Source organism: Hemibagrus wyckioides, linkage group LG09, assembly GCF_019097595.1.
Source record: "Hemibagrus wyckioides isolate EC202008001 linkage group LG09, SWU_Hwy_1.0, whole genome shotgun sequence".
Classification (NCBI taxonomy): Eukaryota; Metazoa; Chordata; class Actinopteri; order Siluriformes; family Bagridae; genus Hemibagrus; species Hemibagrus wyckioides.
The window spans coordinates 18,075,220-18,088,629 of NC_080718.1; the positions used below are offsets into that span (position 1 = coordinate 18,075,220).

The 13,410-nt window shown below is 39.1% G+C and overlaps 2 protein-coding genes across 2 annotated transcripts; one reads left to right on the top strand and one right to left on the bottom strand.

The window, feature by feature from the left end:
• Positions 1–8: 8 nt before the first annotated feature.
• Positions 9–7,173, bottom strand: ddo (D-aspartate oxidase). The gene is made up of 5 exons (XM_058398825.1): positions 7,034–7,173; positions 3,258–3,441; positions 3,073–3,181; positions 2,761–2,937; positions 9–2,535 (listed from the first exon to the last, which is right to left on the bottom strand). Exons 2-5 carry the CDS (start codon positions 3,427–3,429, stop codon positions 1,977–1,979), a joined length of 1,017 nt encoding a protein of 338 aa, XP_058254808.1. The 5' UTR covers positions 3,430–3,441; positions 7,034–7,173; the 3' UTR covers positions 9–1,976.
• On the top strand, positions 6,636–10,992 carry zbtb24 (zinc finger and BTB domain containing 24). The gene is made up of 6 exons (XM_058398824.1): positions 6,636–6,743; positions 7,648–8,542; positions 8,631–8,798; positions 8,898–9,065; positions 9,414–9,495; positions 9,599–10,992. The coding sequence occupies exons 2-6, from the start codon at positions 7,666–7,668 to the stop codon at positions 10,491–10,493; spliced, it is 2,190 nt and encodes a 729-aa protein (XP_058254807.1). The 5' UTR covers positions 6,636–6,743; positions 7,648–7,665; the 3' UTR covers positions 10,494–10,992.
• The last annotated feature ends 2,418 nt before the right edge of the window (positions 10,993–13,410 follow it).

Consider the following 13,410-nt stretch of genomic DNA (forward strand, 5'->3'; position numbering starts at 1 on the left):
AAAATCAGTTAATCAACCAATTTGTTTATTAAAAGAAGTTAAATAAGACTTGAAGAGCACATGAACCATTCTGTTTTTGAGTTCTGAACATGATTTTTCAATTATGATTAAAAATAACAGGGTTTTATATAGTGTAAGTTCTTTATGCTATTAATAGTATTCACAGAAGTTAATAGAACTATTTCTATTTGTTGCAGTTATAAATCACTACCAAGGCAATCAGAACCACAGGCTATAGCTAAACTTTAAAAAAAAAAATTATAATGACAATTTTAATAAATGTCAATTAGTTGGGGAGCTGGGGAGTTAATAAATGGTCATAAATTAGATTAGGTTCATTTCATGAATTTCATAAATGAATATGAGGATGATTAGCCCCCAGCTAAAATGAAAGGCATCCATAAATAGCATGAATTTATGAATAGTAGTGTCAATAAGCAGTGCACCTGCATGAATCTCAGTTAACTGTAAAACTTGTAAAGTCATATTTTCAGTTGTTGGCCAGGCTCTGAGTTTGCATTTTGTGCAAAAACAGAACATACATACAGAAGGCTGGCCAAACAAAACACAATGCTGACATTTCTATGTTCCAGAACAATAAATGCAGGGAGCATCTGGCCAAATCTGTATATATGACCTTCAATGAACATGATGGCCACTCTGACACTTTGAACTGCCAAATCACTAGACCTTCGAAAAGTCAGAAATACTTTGTGGGAAAATTTGAAACAGCAGCTTAAACACTAACTCACCCATGAACTCTAGCTGAACTGCACACACAGACAGTGGACAAAAAATTAGCTGCATGTGTCGTTTCTTGTTTAATACTTATGCCTCCAGACATCTTAATAACATCAGTTCTTTCAGGTAAAGATTCCTCCAGTGTCCTCTACCTGCAGTTCCACATAATCCCACAAGTTTTCAACAGGACTTAGGTCTTGTGAATTGCAGACCAGTCAAAGTGTCTGTGTTAAATCCTTTTCAAATGTCACACACAGATTTGGCTCCATGCAGTCTACAGTTATGATCCTAGAAAAAGGGTGTGTTAGTCATGTATTCTGTTTCAACATGAAGTACAAAGGCAACCTTTGAGTATGACAAAGCAGTTTTATGCCAATTTTCATCCATCTAAGAATTGCAGTTTACTGACACTGTATCTGGGTGTCCAAAGTCCAGCCCCTGGGCCAAATGTGGGCTGCAGACAGATGATAACTGTCCTGAGGCTTCTCTCTTACAATGTATAATAGTTAGCGTGATGGCCAAAATGTTGCAAACACTGCATCTGATGCTGGCAGCAGACAATGTTAACACAGTAAACTACTGAGTCCTTTTCACTGCTCACTCCTGCAAAATGAATGTACTGAATAATATTTAGTCACAGCTACAGGCAAAAAGTTCCAAGTTAACAGTGACAGTAAGCAATTTCATTAGAGCTGGAAATAAGAATACTCTCCAAAGCTATTGTAAATTTGCCTTATATGTCAAGCAGCTGTTAAAGAATTAATATCATAAAACAAAATATTTGCATTATGGAAAATATTGCATGGAAGAAAGGCCTGAGAAACTGAAGCAGCTGAAAGCAATTCTGGCAGAAGCAATTATTTTTATCAGAACAAATGGGTTGCAGAACATTAATGGAGCTAATAAGTGGCACTGATTCCAACCATTAAGCATGGGAAACCTTTTGTTTAGTTTTGTTTAGTAAAGTTTTAAAGAGTCCTTAAGAAAAGTGGTCAGTGGAATTTGTCCTGAAAAGAAACATAAATTTATGGATATTAAGTTGTTTGACTCTAGTTATAGCTGACATCTGATATCCTGCTACAGTTATTCCACAAAAATCTAGTTCATTATATGTAGTCATATGTTTAAAATAATAATTTGGTAATTGGCCCTTGAGACTAAACTGCCCCCCTTGCTGTATGGTGTTTTGTCCAGGGAGCTTTTGTAATCAACATGATTATATGACTTCTGTACATTCATAGACTGGCATGAGGGGGTTTCTCATGTAGACTTTTCCTCACCAAATCCAGTGCCTCCAGTGCAGTGCCCCAGCTCAGAGAGATGCCCCAGGAGGCATGGCCATAATTGTGCACCAGTGGCACCTGACGATCCTGAACCTGCAGCCACTCTCTCTCTAGGCGCAGATTGCTTCTGCCAGGCCTCAGCCCCACCTTTTCTCCCAGCACCTTAGCGGACCTTAGGGATGGTACAAGTTTACAGCAGCGTTCCATGATGCCTTTGCTGTCATCCTTATCCACCTCCAAACGCCAATCATTCACCTGCCGAGTACCTCCCAGGGTGACATAGTCTATGCCAGGGTAGATGTACATATTTCCACCTATATCACAAAGGAAATTCTTCACCCATGGAGCATGAACCTTGATGATTTGGCCACGTATTGGGTGGACCTGCTCATCCCCCACCAAATATTGAGAGCCAAGGCCTGAGCAGTTGACGATGACATCATAGCTTTGAGCAAGCTGCTGAAGGTCAGTCACTTTCTCTCGTTTCATCTGACCTCCTGCTTTTGTCAACCTTTTATTGAAAACAGAAAGTTAACACATCCCTTACCAGACAACGACAAAATAAGATCAACAAAAATCCAAAAGACAATAACGTACTACTGTAAAAAAAATCAACAAGGTCCCAAAATGTCATGTTAACGAGTTTAGGGATTTATAAAGCATAATTTGCTGCTCTGTACTATGACCTTTGCTTGATTCTTTTTAAATTAATAACAAGGAAAAAGGAAATATTTACCTTTTCTCCAGCCATGGCAGATATCTGAGGCATTCACACTTTAAAGTGGTTGCAGCTTGACCAAATTTATGATTAGGGAATCTCTTCATCTCATGATCTGTCATAGTCCGAAATCCAAACACAGTATCAGCCCAGAAGGGTTTTGTGTTACTAGGGACCTCTTTGTATATCTGGTATCTAAAGAAATTAGATGTAGTATCATTAGAAAACATAATCCATAGTACACAAAAACGGTACTTTTAAAAGAGCAATGTCTCATTATCTTGCATAGTAATTTTATGATGTAATCCAGATGAAAGGTTTATACAATACCCTGAACTCAGAAATACTCCTGCTTCTGAGGCTTGTGCTGATTCAGAAATTGCCAGAAGATGATCGAATGTGCCTTTAAACCAACGTAGCTGACGTTCCACAGGAATACCTGGTGCACACATATTGTTTTGAACATTTTCCTAGAACTGAAGATGCTTGTTGTATTTTAGCACAGTCCTTCCTACCTGGAATCTCCTTAAGCAGAAGGATCCCGGCAGCTACATCGCTGGTGGTGTCTGGAGAGAATTTCTCAGACAGAATGTTGACAGTGCAGAATGGTAAAGCCTCAGCTATACACACAGCTGTGGACATCCCAACCACACCTGCACCAATTACGACAACTTTCACCTTCGCCATGCTGGAGTATTCCTGCAACAATAGACAAAATGCCTGTATATATATATATATATATACACGAGACCTGGCAACCAGCCTTTACCCTGGTGGACTCATTCATACTCATAAACTAGAACGTGTTAACCTCTCATAACCTCTTACGAGAAAAGTTAATCTATAAACAAAGACTGTAACATGTATTTCAACGAGCGAAGATCACTCTTCCTGTCCTTGTAAGTGGCGCAGAAAAATATTTATTACTATTTTACTTGTAGCTGCAGATTATACAGTTAAATTTCAACAGTAAAATTCATGACAGAAAATGTACTACTTGTGTTATGTTAAGAAAAGCAACCGTTTGATCTCAGCTACCATTCCTGTGTACTCTGTGCAACTAAAACACCTCAGCAATAACAATGCACAGCTAAAAGGTACACAGTGTCCAGGAACAGGACTGTGTAGTAGCCAACAAAATTAGGCAAAAAAACAAAACAAAACAAAAAAACACAAGACATTATGATGGACATGATCAAAGATGTGATTAGTATTAAAGAGAGACACCTCCACAGTGAGAAAGAAAAACACCACACTGCATGCACTCCCCCTCCCAATTCAATGTATTTTTTAAAACAGGATTTAAAAATGCTTTCTAATATATTAGCTGGAAAATATGTAACACTTTATACGAGTAATAACAAGGTGACACAGGTTTCATCCAAATGTAAGATAAGATAGAACTTTATTAATCCCGAAGGAAATTCTTTTGTCAGAGACTGCTTTAGATAAAAAGAAAAATAAATATAAAAGAAAACTAAATGAAACGAAAATCTATATATACAACATTTTTGCAAGCCAACACAGTGCATTTTTTTCCTTTCACCTGATGTTGACAGCAGAAACATGTTATTAAAACAGCTAAACTGCAAGAGCTTGTTTATCTGCATGCAAGTTGATTTCTTTTCAATTCTATTCAATTTATTTGTATAGCGCTTTAACCGATGGACACAGTTTCCACTCTAGTTCACCCCAAAGGTGTTCTATCAGGTTGAGGTCAGGACTCTGTGAAGTTCCTGCATACCAAACTCCCTCATCCATGTCTTTATGGACCTTGCTTTTTGCACTGGTGCGTGGTCATGTTGGAACAGGAAGGGGTCATCTCCAAACTGTTCCCACAAGGTTGGGAGCATGAAATTGTCCAAAATGTCTTGGTATGCTGAAGCATTAAGAGTTCCTTTCACTGGAACCAGGGAGCCAATCCCAACCCCTGAATTCAATGATTTAGAGGGGTGTCCCAAAACTGTTGGCAATATAGTGTAGCTCGGCACAGAACAACACATGTTCCTGTTAAAAGTAGTGATGTGTCGTCAGTGTTGGATAGGTTACTTTGGAAATGTAATAGGTTACAGATTACAAGTTACTCTGTTTAAAATGTAATAAGTAGTGTAACTTTTCAATTACTTTATAAAAGTAAAGTAACTGATTACATTTGACTACTTTTTGATTACTTTTAAGTTTCTAATGGATATTTTCAACGAAATCATTTCCAAACATTTATACCAGGCAGGGTTAACCTTACAGTAGTACTCAACTCTGTTTACTGTTAGAATTTTAAATCTTTCATCACTTGAATTAGAAAAGATTATATTAATTTAATTTTAAGCACAGCCACCACAAAACCAGACTTCATAACAATAATTGTTTAATACTGTTTTAGGAATCACAAATCTTTGCATAGCTATGACACGACACACTGGCAAATAACAATGCCTTGGGAAAAAAAACAATCTGAAAAGAGTCATCATAATGTATGCTACAGTGCTAAAATAACTAAGTTATATTAGATCTGACATTACCAACACATTTTCAAGGAGGAAAAGTGTGAGCTATATATTTTCTGTCAAAGGGTTCATAAATAGAAGTGTGCCTGGTAAAGGTACAGGGACGATTTTAGGATTTTCATTTAAGGGGGGCTCAGCCCCCAATGAGGGAATCGAATCGAATCAAATCAAATCGAATCAAATCAAGGTTTGACTAACAGGGTAGGATGGTAAACTTAATGTGTATAACATTTGAGTACTGAACAAGCCAAAAAGGAGTCTTCCTGATCACACACACACACTCTTGTCCTCTGATCCTCTGATCCTCGCTCTGCGACGCTGCGGTTTGCGGATTTAAGAACGCGCTGAAAGACGGGAGGAGCCGAAGACTGCCGCTGTTTTCATATGAAATTTAAAGGGGACTGAGGAGATCACTTATTTGCGTATAGTTTATGGAGAATCGCAGAATTTTAGGGGGGCTTTAAAATGGCCTAGCGACACCCATGGCTAGCAGACTAGCTAATTAGTTCTGAGTGTTTTGAATACAGGTCTTGAGTACTCTATGGGCTCGATGAATGCGCAGGCGCGTTTCAGTGGATTTTTTTCCCACATAGCAGCTACTGACCACTCCGTCACTTTTTATTATACAGAAACGAGTAATATATCATTCGAAACTAAAGGGTCTGTTTTTATTTCTGTACACTCACAATAATGACAAACATTTTTACATTTTAAATATATTATAAAATAAAGAATGGCTAGGTTACATACCTGCAGATGCTTGCTCAGGTTCAACATTGAAGCCTTTGATGTCGAAAGCATTTAAACAGCTGGCAAACAAATTTTGCACTGAACTGTTATATTTGCCCCTTATTGGATTTTTAGGATGAAATTATTTTTAAATTTCCAGGACTGAAATGCATTTTTATCACTCGCCATGGTGTGGATTAACGTAATTGGCAGACGCGCCACAAATTCAAACCAGAGAACCAATCAAAATCATCACAATAGCACCGCTTTAACTCTAACAACAAATTAATATTTATTCAACATATACTAGTTTTTTTTTAAAGAAAATATTCAGATGTAACTCTATTTGTAATCTTTAACATTTTCATAAGTAACTGTAATTTTAATTACATATTTTCTAAGTAATTGTAACGGGTTACTGTTACATTTATTTGTAACGCCGTTACATGTAACTAGTTACTCCCCAACACTGGCTATTACTTATAATATGACAGTTCTTTCTTATTCGAAATGTGATCAATATGTGCGTGAGTAGATGTGTTAGGGGATTAACATGTAACATTTTAATTACATTCTGCTGGAGTGAACGAAATGACTCGAAAAAAAGATTCGTTCATTTTGCTGAACGAGATTCAAAGAACCGAATCAGTAAAATGATCCGAACTTCCCATCACTAGTTAAAAGAATAGCCACAAGAGGGCACAAGTCTCGGGTTTGGAGCCATTGGAAATCTCGCGATAATACGACTATTGACGCGATCTGTTAAAGGTAAGGTCCTGGAAGCTTTGTATGTCGTTTTACTGCGTTGTCCTTGACAGGTTCTTAATGTGTGTAAAAATAAATTCACCGAAAAAAGTCCGTGTATGTTACGTATAGTGTGTTCCGCTGCTGTTTGTGGCAGTGTATTCTGAAATGCATGAAAAGCACGAAACAGATAGCCAGGCTTTAGGTTTTTGGTTAATATGGCGGTCATTTTACAGTCAGTCTTTTAGCGTGCAGTGCTAAATAACAAGAGACCTGAGACACTGATCTGTGAAATAATTAGATGGGATTCTCACCTATGAATAAACTGAGAGGGAATGGTCCACGTTGTCCTTCATACGTGTAGAATACACGCGAAATTATTCACGATAAAACCTTATCATTGGCTCGACAAGCCAACAAGACTGAACAAGCCCACTATTCTAGCTCGTGATTATTTGATGCTATAACTGTAGTGTGGTGCCGATTGGTGAAGCGCGCTCACAGGCGACAAGGAAGAGGAGGGCATTAGACATATCTGTTAATCTATTGCCTTATAATAGACCTTTTCTTTGACAAACCAGCCTAATTTTCCTCCTGGCAGTTCGTGACTGGTGTGACTAAAGCCAGAGTAAACTGATCTGCATGGGTTTGGTTTAAAGGCCAGAGCCAGCTCGCATTTCTGACTAATTTAGTTACTGAAAAGCCTCCAGTCGTTTTTGTTATGTTTGTGCAGTATATTCGGTGTTTGTGTTTGTCTACATTTTGATCAAAATTTTAATCTCATTAAGGGTCAGTTGCTATAAAGCACAGTGAAACCAATGCCAATAACTGATCTATAATAAGTCTATGACAAGCATGAATATGACAATATTTTATATACCAAAAATATATATCTCAGGGTGATGATGCCTTCCTGTCATTTTTATAGGTTGCCACACAGAGCAGAATGTCACCTCACACTCCCAGCTTGCTGACCTTTCATTCCACATCACATAAGGACACAATCCTTAATAAATTGGACATACTGAGAAAAAGACAAATACTTTGTGATATTACTCTCATTGTAGAAGATGTACATTTTAAGGCACATAAGGCTCTGCTGGCTGCGAGCAGTGAATATTTCTCCTTGATGTTCACTGCTGAAGACCAGGCCTGTCAGACGGTGTATAGGCTGGATGGAATGGCTGCAAAGACCTTTGCATCTGTGCTCGAGTTCATCTACTGTGCCAATGTATCGGTGGAGGAGAGCAGCACGGAGCAGCTGCTTGACGTGGCCCGCTTGCTAGAAATAAACGAGTTAGTCAAAGCCTATGCAGACTTTCAAATTAGCAGTACAGCCTCAGCACCAAATGTCTGCTCAGAAGTAGGTGATGGTGACAGAAGCACAAATGAAACGGCTTCCAAACGCAAAAGGGGACGGCCAAGGAAAAACACAAACCCTTCAGCACCAGGCTTAGTACTACTACCTCAGGAATCAAGTGAAAAAGAGAACAGACTTCATGAACCTGCTAAAACTACAGCAGATCTATCTCTGGCCTCCCCAGAGTCCACAGACCCTACATGCAACTCTAATCCCCTTCCCAATGACTCAGATGATGCTGATTATGACCCAAGTGAGGATAGACCTCGGCATGGCAAGCGTCGAATAAGACAGCCAGAGAAACTAAAAAGCTACAAGCTGGGAGATGAAATTGGTGAAGGAAAAGTGCTGGGAAAAAGGGGCCGAAAGAGGAAATACCCAGCAACAGAACCACGCTGTGATGACTGTGGCAAAGTTTTTAAAAACCATCTGTTTTTAAAAATACATCAGCGAACTCATACAGGTGAATCTCAAAAATTGAGTTTAATGGTGTCAATGCATGTGTATATTGAATGAAACATTGTAATATCTTTATTATGGATCTTGTGCAGGAGAAAAACCTTTTCGGTGCCATGTTTGCGGCAACTGCTTTACACAGAAACACACCCTGTTAGTTCATCAACGCATGCACACTGGAGAGAAGCCATTTGTGTGCAACATTTGCTCTAAAGCTCTCTCCACAAAGCACTCCCTGCAGGAACATATGAACCTGCATGCAGGTATGGAAAGTTGCTGGGAATCATCATAACCATAACCACAGCCATTACGTTCCAGGTCCTGTTATAATATTTTGGGTGTATCTGTATTTTCTTCCTCAGAAAAGAAATCTTTTAGTTGTGACCAGTGTGGGAAAACCTACAGCCAGAAGAGGCAGTTAAATAGTCATTACCGGATTCATAGCGGAAAAGCATTACCTGAGTGTGCACATTGTCACCACAAGTTTAAGGATGCAGCACAACTTAAGAAGCACCTGAGAACACACACAGGTAATGAAACGCCTGCTTTATTAGTCTAAACTGCTAATATCAGTGCTGCTTACTGTAAGCTGTACATAAACATAAGTACATGTACATAATAAAACACTCAGTTTAAGCTCCTAGACAAAAAGCTAGAGGCGTATGTTGTTTCTATCTAACAGCTGGATACCTTTTCTCTCACCTTAATAACACTCACTTTTCAACTGACAGAATGCACAATTTACTTCTTGGGTCACTGTTTCCAAATTTTTAAAAATGGGACATAAAGCACAAAAAGGTTACCTCAGAATCTGGCCAATGACTCAGATGTTGATTCAGAGATAAATTTCACATTCAGCTACAATTTACTTGTTTTAGGTGAGAAACCTTTTACATGTGAGATTTGTGGAAAGTGTTTTACTACCAAGAGCACCCTGCAGACACACATCAGAATCCACAGGTAGACTGCCTTCTTTATTTTTTTGGAAATTACTGAATCAGTTACAGCATCATTGTTGGCATGAATCTGATGTGTTCCTTCTTCTTAATCTTGTCTTTTTTAGAGGAGAAAAGCCATATGTGTGCAACATCTGCAGCAAGTCCTTCTCTGATCCTAGCGCCAGAAGACGCCATGTTGCCTCTCATACAGGGAAAAAGCCCTACATGTGCTCTGTGTGTAGTCTTTCTTTTACTCGTCTGGACAATCTAAAAGCGCATACTAAAACTCACAGTAAAGAGCGGCCAGATGTGGAGGGCACACCACTAACCACAGTGGAAACTATGCCAGTGAATGAGAAGATGCACAATGTCCTGGAGCTGCAGCAGTACCAGGTCCCGGAGCACGCTGAGCAGGAGATCCAGTTAGTGGTTACCAGTGAAGTGGACAATATTAACCTTGTGGCAGGCCAAAAGCCGGGCAGCATTAGCATCATCGCTGCTGAGAATGGGCCTGAGGAACTGACAGCAGCAGGACAGACCCATTCCAGCCTCACCCTTCTCACTCATCCCTCTACACATATTCAGAACCTGGCTTTGGTCACTCCGGATGAACTAGATCCCAGTGCACAAATCCAGACAATCAGTGTGGTTGAAGGCCAGGTGAGCAGCGAGCAAGCTGAGCAGATGCACGTCATCACACTGACTAAAGAGGCAATGGAGCACTTTCAGGTTCAACACGGAGCTCCACAACAGCTGCAAATTAGCTCACGACCTCTTCATCAGCTGCAGGTGATCCAGCAGGCCATGCCTCAGCTTTCTGCTACACAAGATCCTCCTAGAGAGCAGCACAACCAGAGTCACACAGGTGCTATCCATATCAGCAGCCAAGCCACCCAGCCAATCTCTATCAGCCAGACCAGCGAGCAGATCCCCAACACTCAGATTCAGGGACAAACCTTTCAAATCCAGGCAGGTACTGTCTCATACCTCTATACCACAAGTCTCACCCCACAGAACTAAAGACAAGACACAATAGAATAAACTTCATCAGGGCTGCCTGAGCTTATATTCATGGCAACAGGACAAATTATTCTATTCATCAGTTGTAATTGTACTGTTTGGCCCATAAGTAAGGCTTTACTGATGGGTAAATAATGACAGCACAGTGTGGTCAGTTTATACAAGGATCAAGCGTAACTCTGAGCACAACTGATAACAAATGTCTTGCCACTTTATTAGATTAAGTGTCTATGCTGATCAACAATACATTACATACATGAGATGGGAGCGTATCTGCCCACTATACTGAACTGTAATACAAGCTTTTGGCTCATATGTAGAAATTTCCAAACACAAGTGCTGCAAGCTCTGTAAATTTCCACCAAAACAGTAAATCCAGTCATGTTCAGCTCAGATGTGGAATTCTACCTCTCACCTATCTTATTAACAATGAGGTCTCTAGACGTTTCAGAGTTCTGGATGTAGTTCTTTTTCCAGTGTAATTTGATGTATTTCTTTAATAAATTTTTTTTTCTCTTAAACAAGTTTCCCAGTTCTCCTTGGTCTCAGTGTCAGAGTGAACAGTGTCACTTTTCTTGTACAAACATATCTATGTATATTTATTAAGTTGTTATTTCTAATTTTATAATTGTGAATGTATGTGTGTGCGTAAATATAGGATGACTCATAGATCATCAGGTGATAATATATGCTATATGGACACCAGAGGTTCTTCCCCAAACTGTTGCCTTGAAATTTTAGAAGCACATAATTGTATAAGATGTCTTTGTATAGTTTAGCATTCAAATTTTCCTTCATTAAAATGAATGGGCCCAAACCAGCATAACAATGCCCCTATGCACAAAACAAGATCCATAAAGACTTGGTCAAACTCCCAAATTTATTACAAAATATAAATGGGCTGTTCAAAAAGTACATATGGGTAACCATAACCATATAGGTGTCCACATACTTTTGCCCATATACTGTATTCCTGCAGATATAGAAAAAGAGACATCATCATCAACTATTAATGATGTACAACCTCTTAGTTCATAGTCATTAAAAATGACTTATTATTCATTGGAAATTTTTAGTTGTGTCACTAAGTGTTATTCTATTATATAGAGTCAGCTCTTATATTATAACTAGTCAGATCTTATATTATATTAGCATTACTATATCTCTGTGTGTTTTGTATGTGTCCTTCAATCTCTTTTCCATACCTCTACATGAAGTTCTCTACTTTCTATAGTGTCTCTAGAGTTAAATGTGTTTCATGGAGTCCCCTAACACACACACACACACACATCTTTTATAACTGTCATGTTTATCTCGTGTCCAGATTCTGAACACACACAGAACTCCATGAAGCATAAGGAGATTTAGGCCATTGACTGCATGCTTCTGGATGTACCCCTTCAAATTTTAGACTGATCCTTTCTGTGAAAGCCAGGCTCGGTTCCCAGCCTCCCACAGTGGGCACTGCTTTCTGATGAGTCTGCACAGTACAACAGCGTGTGATGTACCTGTGGGAAGGGCCATGTCATGCTGGGCCTGCTCTGACATCACTACACTCATTTCCCTGTTCATCCTCCTCTGATCAGATCTGTCCTTTTTCTGCTCTCCAACAGTCTGAGCAGCTGCTCCACATAAACAAACAGAACAGGACACTTATACAATACCGTCCTACTCCAAATCATGTTAAAGAGAAATGAAGAAAATCAAGATGTTCAATTAAATGAATTACATGAAAACAAATTAGAAATTTAATAAATTTGAAATAGTATCTCAACATAGTTAACAAGAAATGTGTCTCCATGGCTCAAAGAGGGGACTGAACAGCTTGGTTGTGCTGTTTGTCTGCCAGCAAAGCCTCATACTCCTGTTTCTTCCCCATCTGCTAAGCCAGAGCTCTCATACTCAGGTAATAAATCTCCATCCGACCATACATCTTCATGAATAATCATCAGATATCAAATGAAACACATGCTTTTCTGTTACACGTCTGATTGTGAGAAGCAAGGAAGTATTGGTTGAAATATTTCCAAAAAAAACTGTACAGATGGGAAAACCTGAAAAAAAAAGCAGGATTTGTTTCATCAAGCTCTTGTTGGATCCTTGCCCAGGGTTCTTTAAAAACTAGCTGTGAGAAATCCCTCTGCTGGTTGATAGAGCATATGTGATTGTTGGCACATCTGAGTTTTTGATGACATCTTACACATCAACAATACAATGTTTTCCATAACACAACAATGCATTTAAGCAAAACTGACAAGCTTATTGTGTTAATCTTAACCACCTATAAACAACAGTGACACTAGCCAGTCATCTATGTCTTTGAGCCCATGCATGCACCAGCAGGTGGAAAGTGCTGTCCTCTGCAGCCCCTCCATGCAGCATGAGTAACACTGAGAAAATATGTGGTTGGCAATCAACACATATATTGTAATCTGCAAGTCTGTCAAACCTGAACCTGTGTAAATCATTAAGAAGTAGAGGAACATCCAGCATTGTGCTATTAACCTCCATCCTGATCAGAGAAGCAATGTAATATTAGCTCATATACTCCACCCACTGATAATGTAAACTTGAGAACTTTAACAGGAACTGAAGTAGTTTATGGGATTCCATCCGTAACATTATCTGCATGCAGAATTCTACAGGTGTTGCATTAATCTACAATATCGAACGCTAACTCGTGCTTGCTTAGAGACAGGACACGCCTGCATATCTTTTCAAACTGTTTCTTAAGAAGCATTATAGGGCAGCTGAATGTACATGGAAGAGGGTGCTAACTGACATATTTTAGTGATCGACTAGTGCCATGTTTATCAACAGGGGAAAGAAAATTCTGTCTTCCCCACAGAAAGCAGGGCTGATTAAAATCTGTTGGACCCTCAGTCTGGAATTTGAATAGTCTTCAGGGGACTTTCGG

Excerpts from the sequence above, each read along its gene's own strand:
- ddo (XM_058398825.1), bottom strand. The coding sequence starts at position 3,429 with ATGGCGAAGGTGAAAGTTGTCGTAATTGGTGCAGGTGTGGTTGGGATG. Across the intron at positions 2,938-3,072 it reads GGAGTATTTCTGAGTTCAGG|ATACCAGATATACAAAGAGG; the intron begins GTATTGTATAAA and ends TAATTTCTTTAG. Across the intron at positions 2,536-2,760 it reads CTGCCATGGCTGGAGAAAAG|GTTGACAAAAGCAGGAGGTC; the intron begins GTAAATATTTCC and ends TTTCAATAAAAG.
- zbtb24 (XM_058398824.1), top strand. The coding sequence starts at position 7,666 with ATGTCACCTCACACTCCCAGCTTGCTGACCTTTCATTCCACATCACAT. Across the intron at positions 8,543-8,630 it reads ACATCAGCGAACTCATACAG|GAGAAAAACCTTTTCGGTGC; the intron begins GTGAATCTCAAA and ends GATCTTGTGCAG. Across the intron at positions 9,066-9,413 it reads GCACCTGAGAACACACACAG|GTGAGAAACCTTTTACATGT; the intron begins GTAATGAAACGC and ends TACTTGTTTTAG.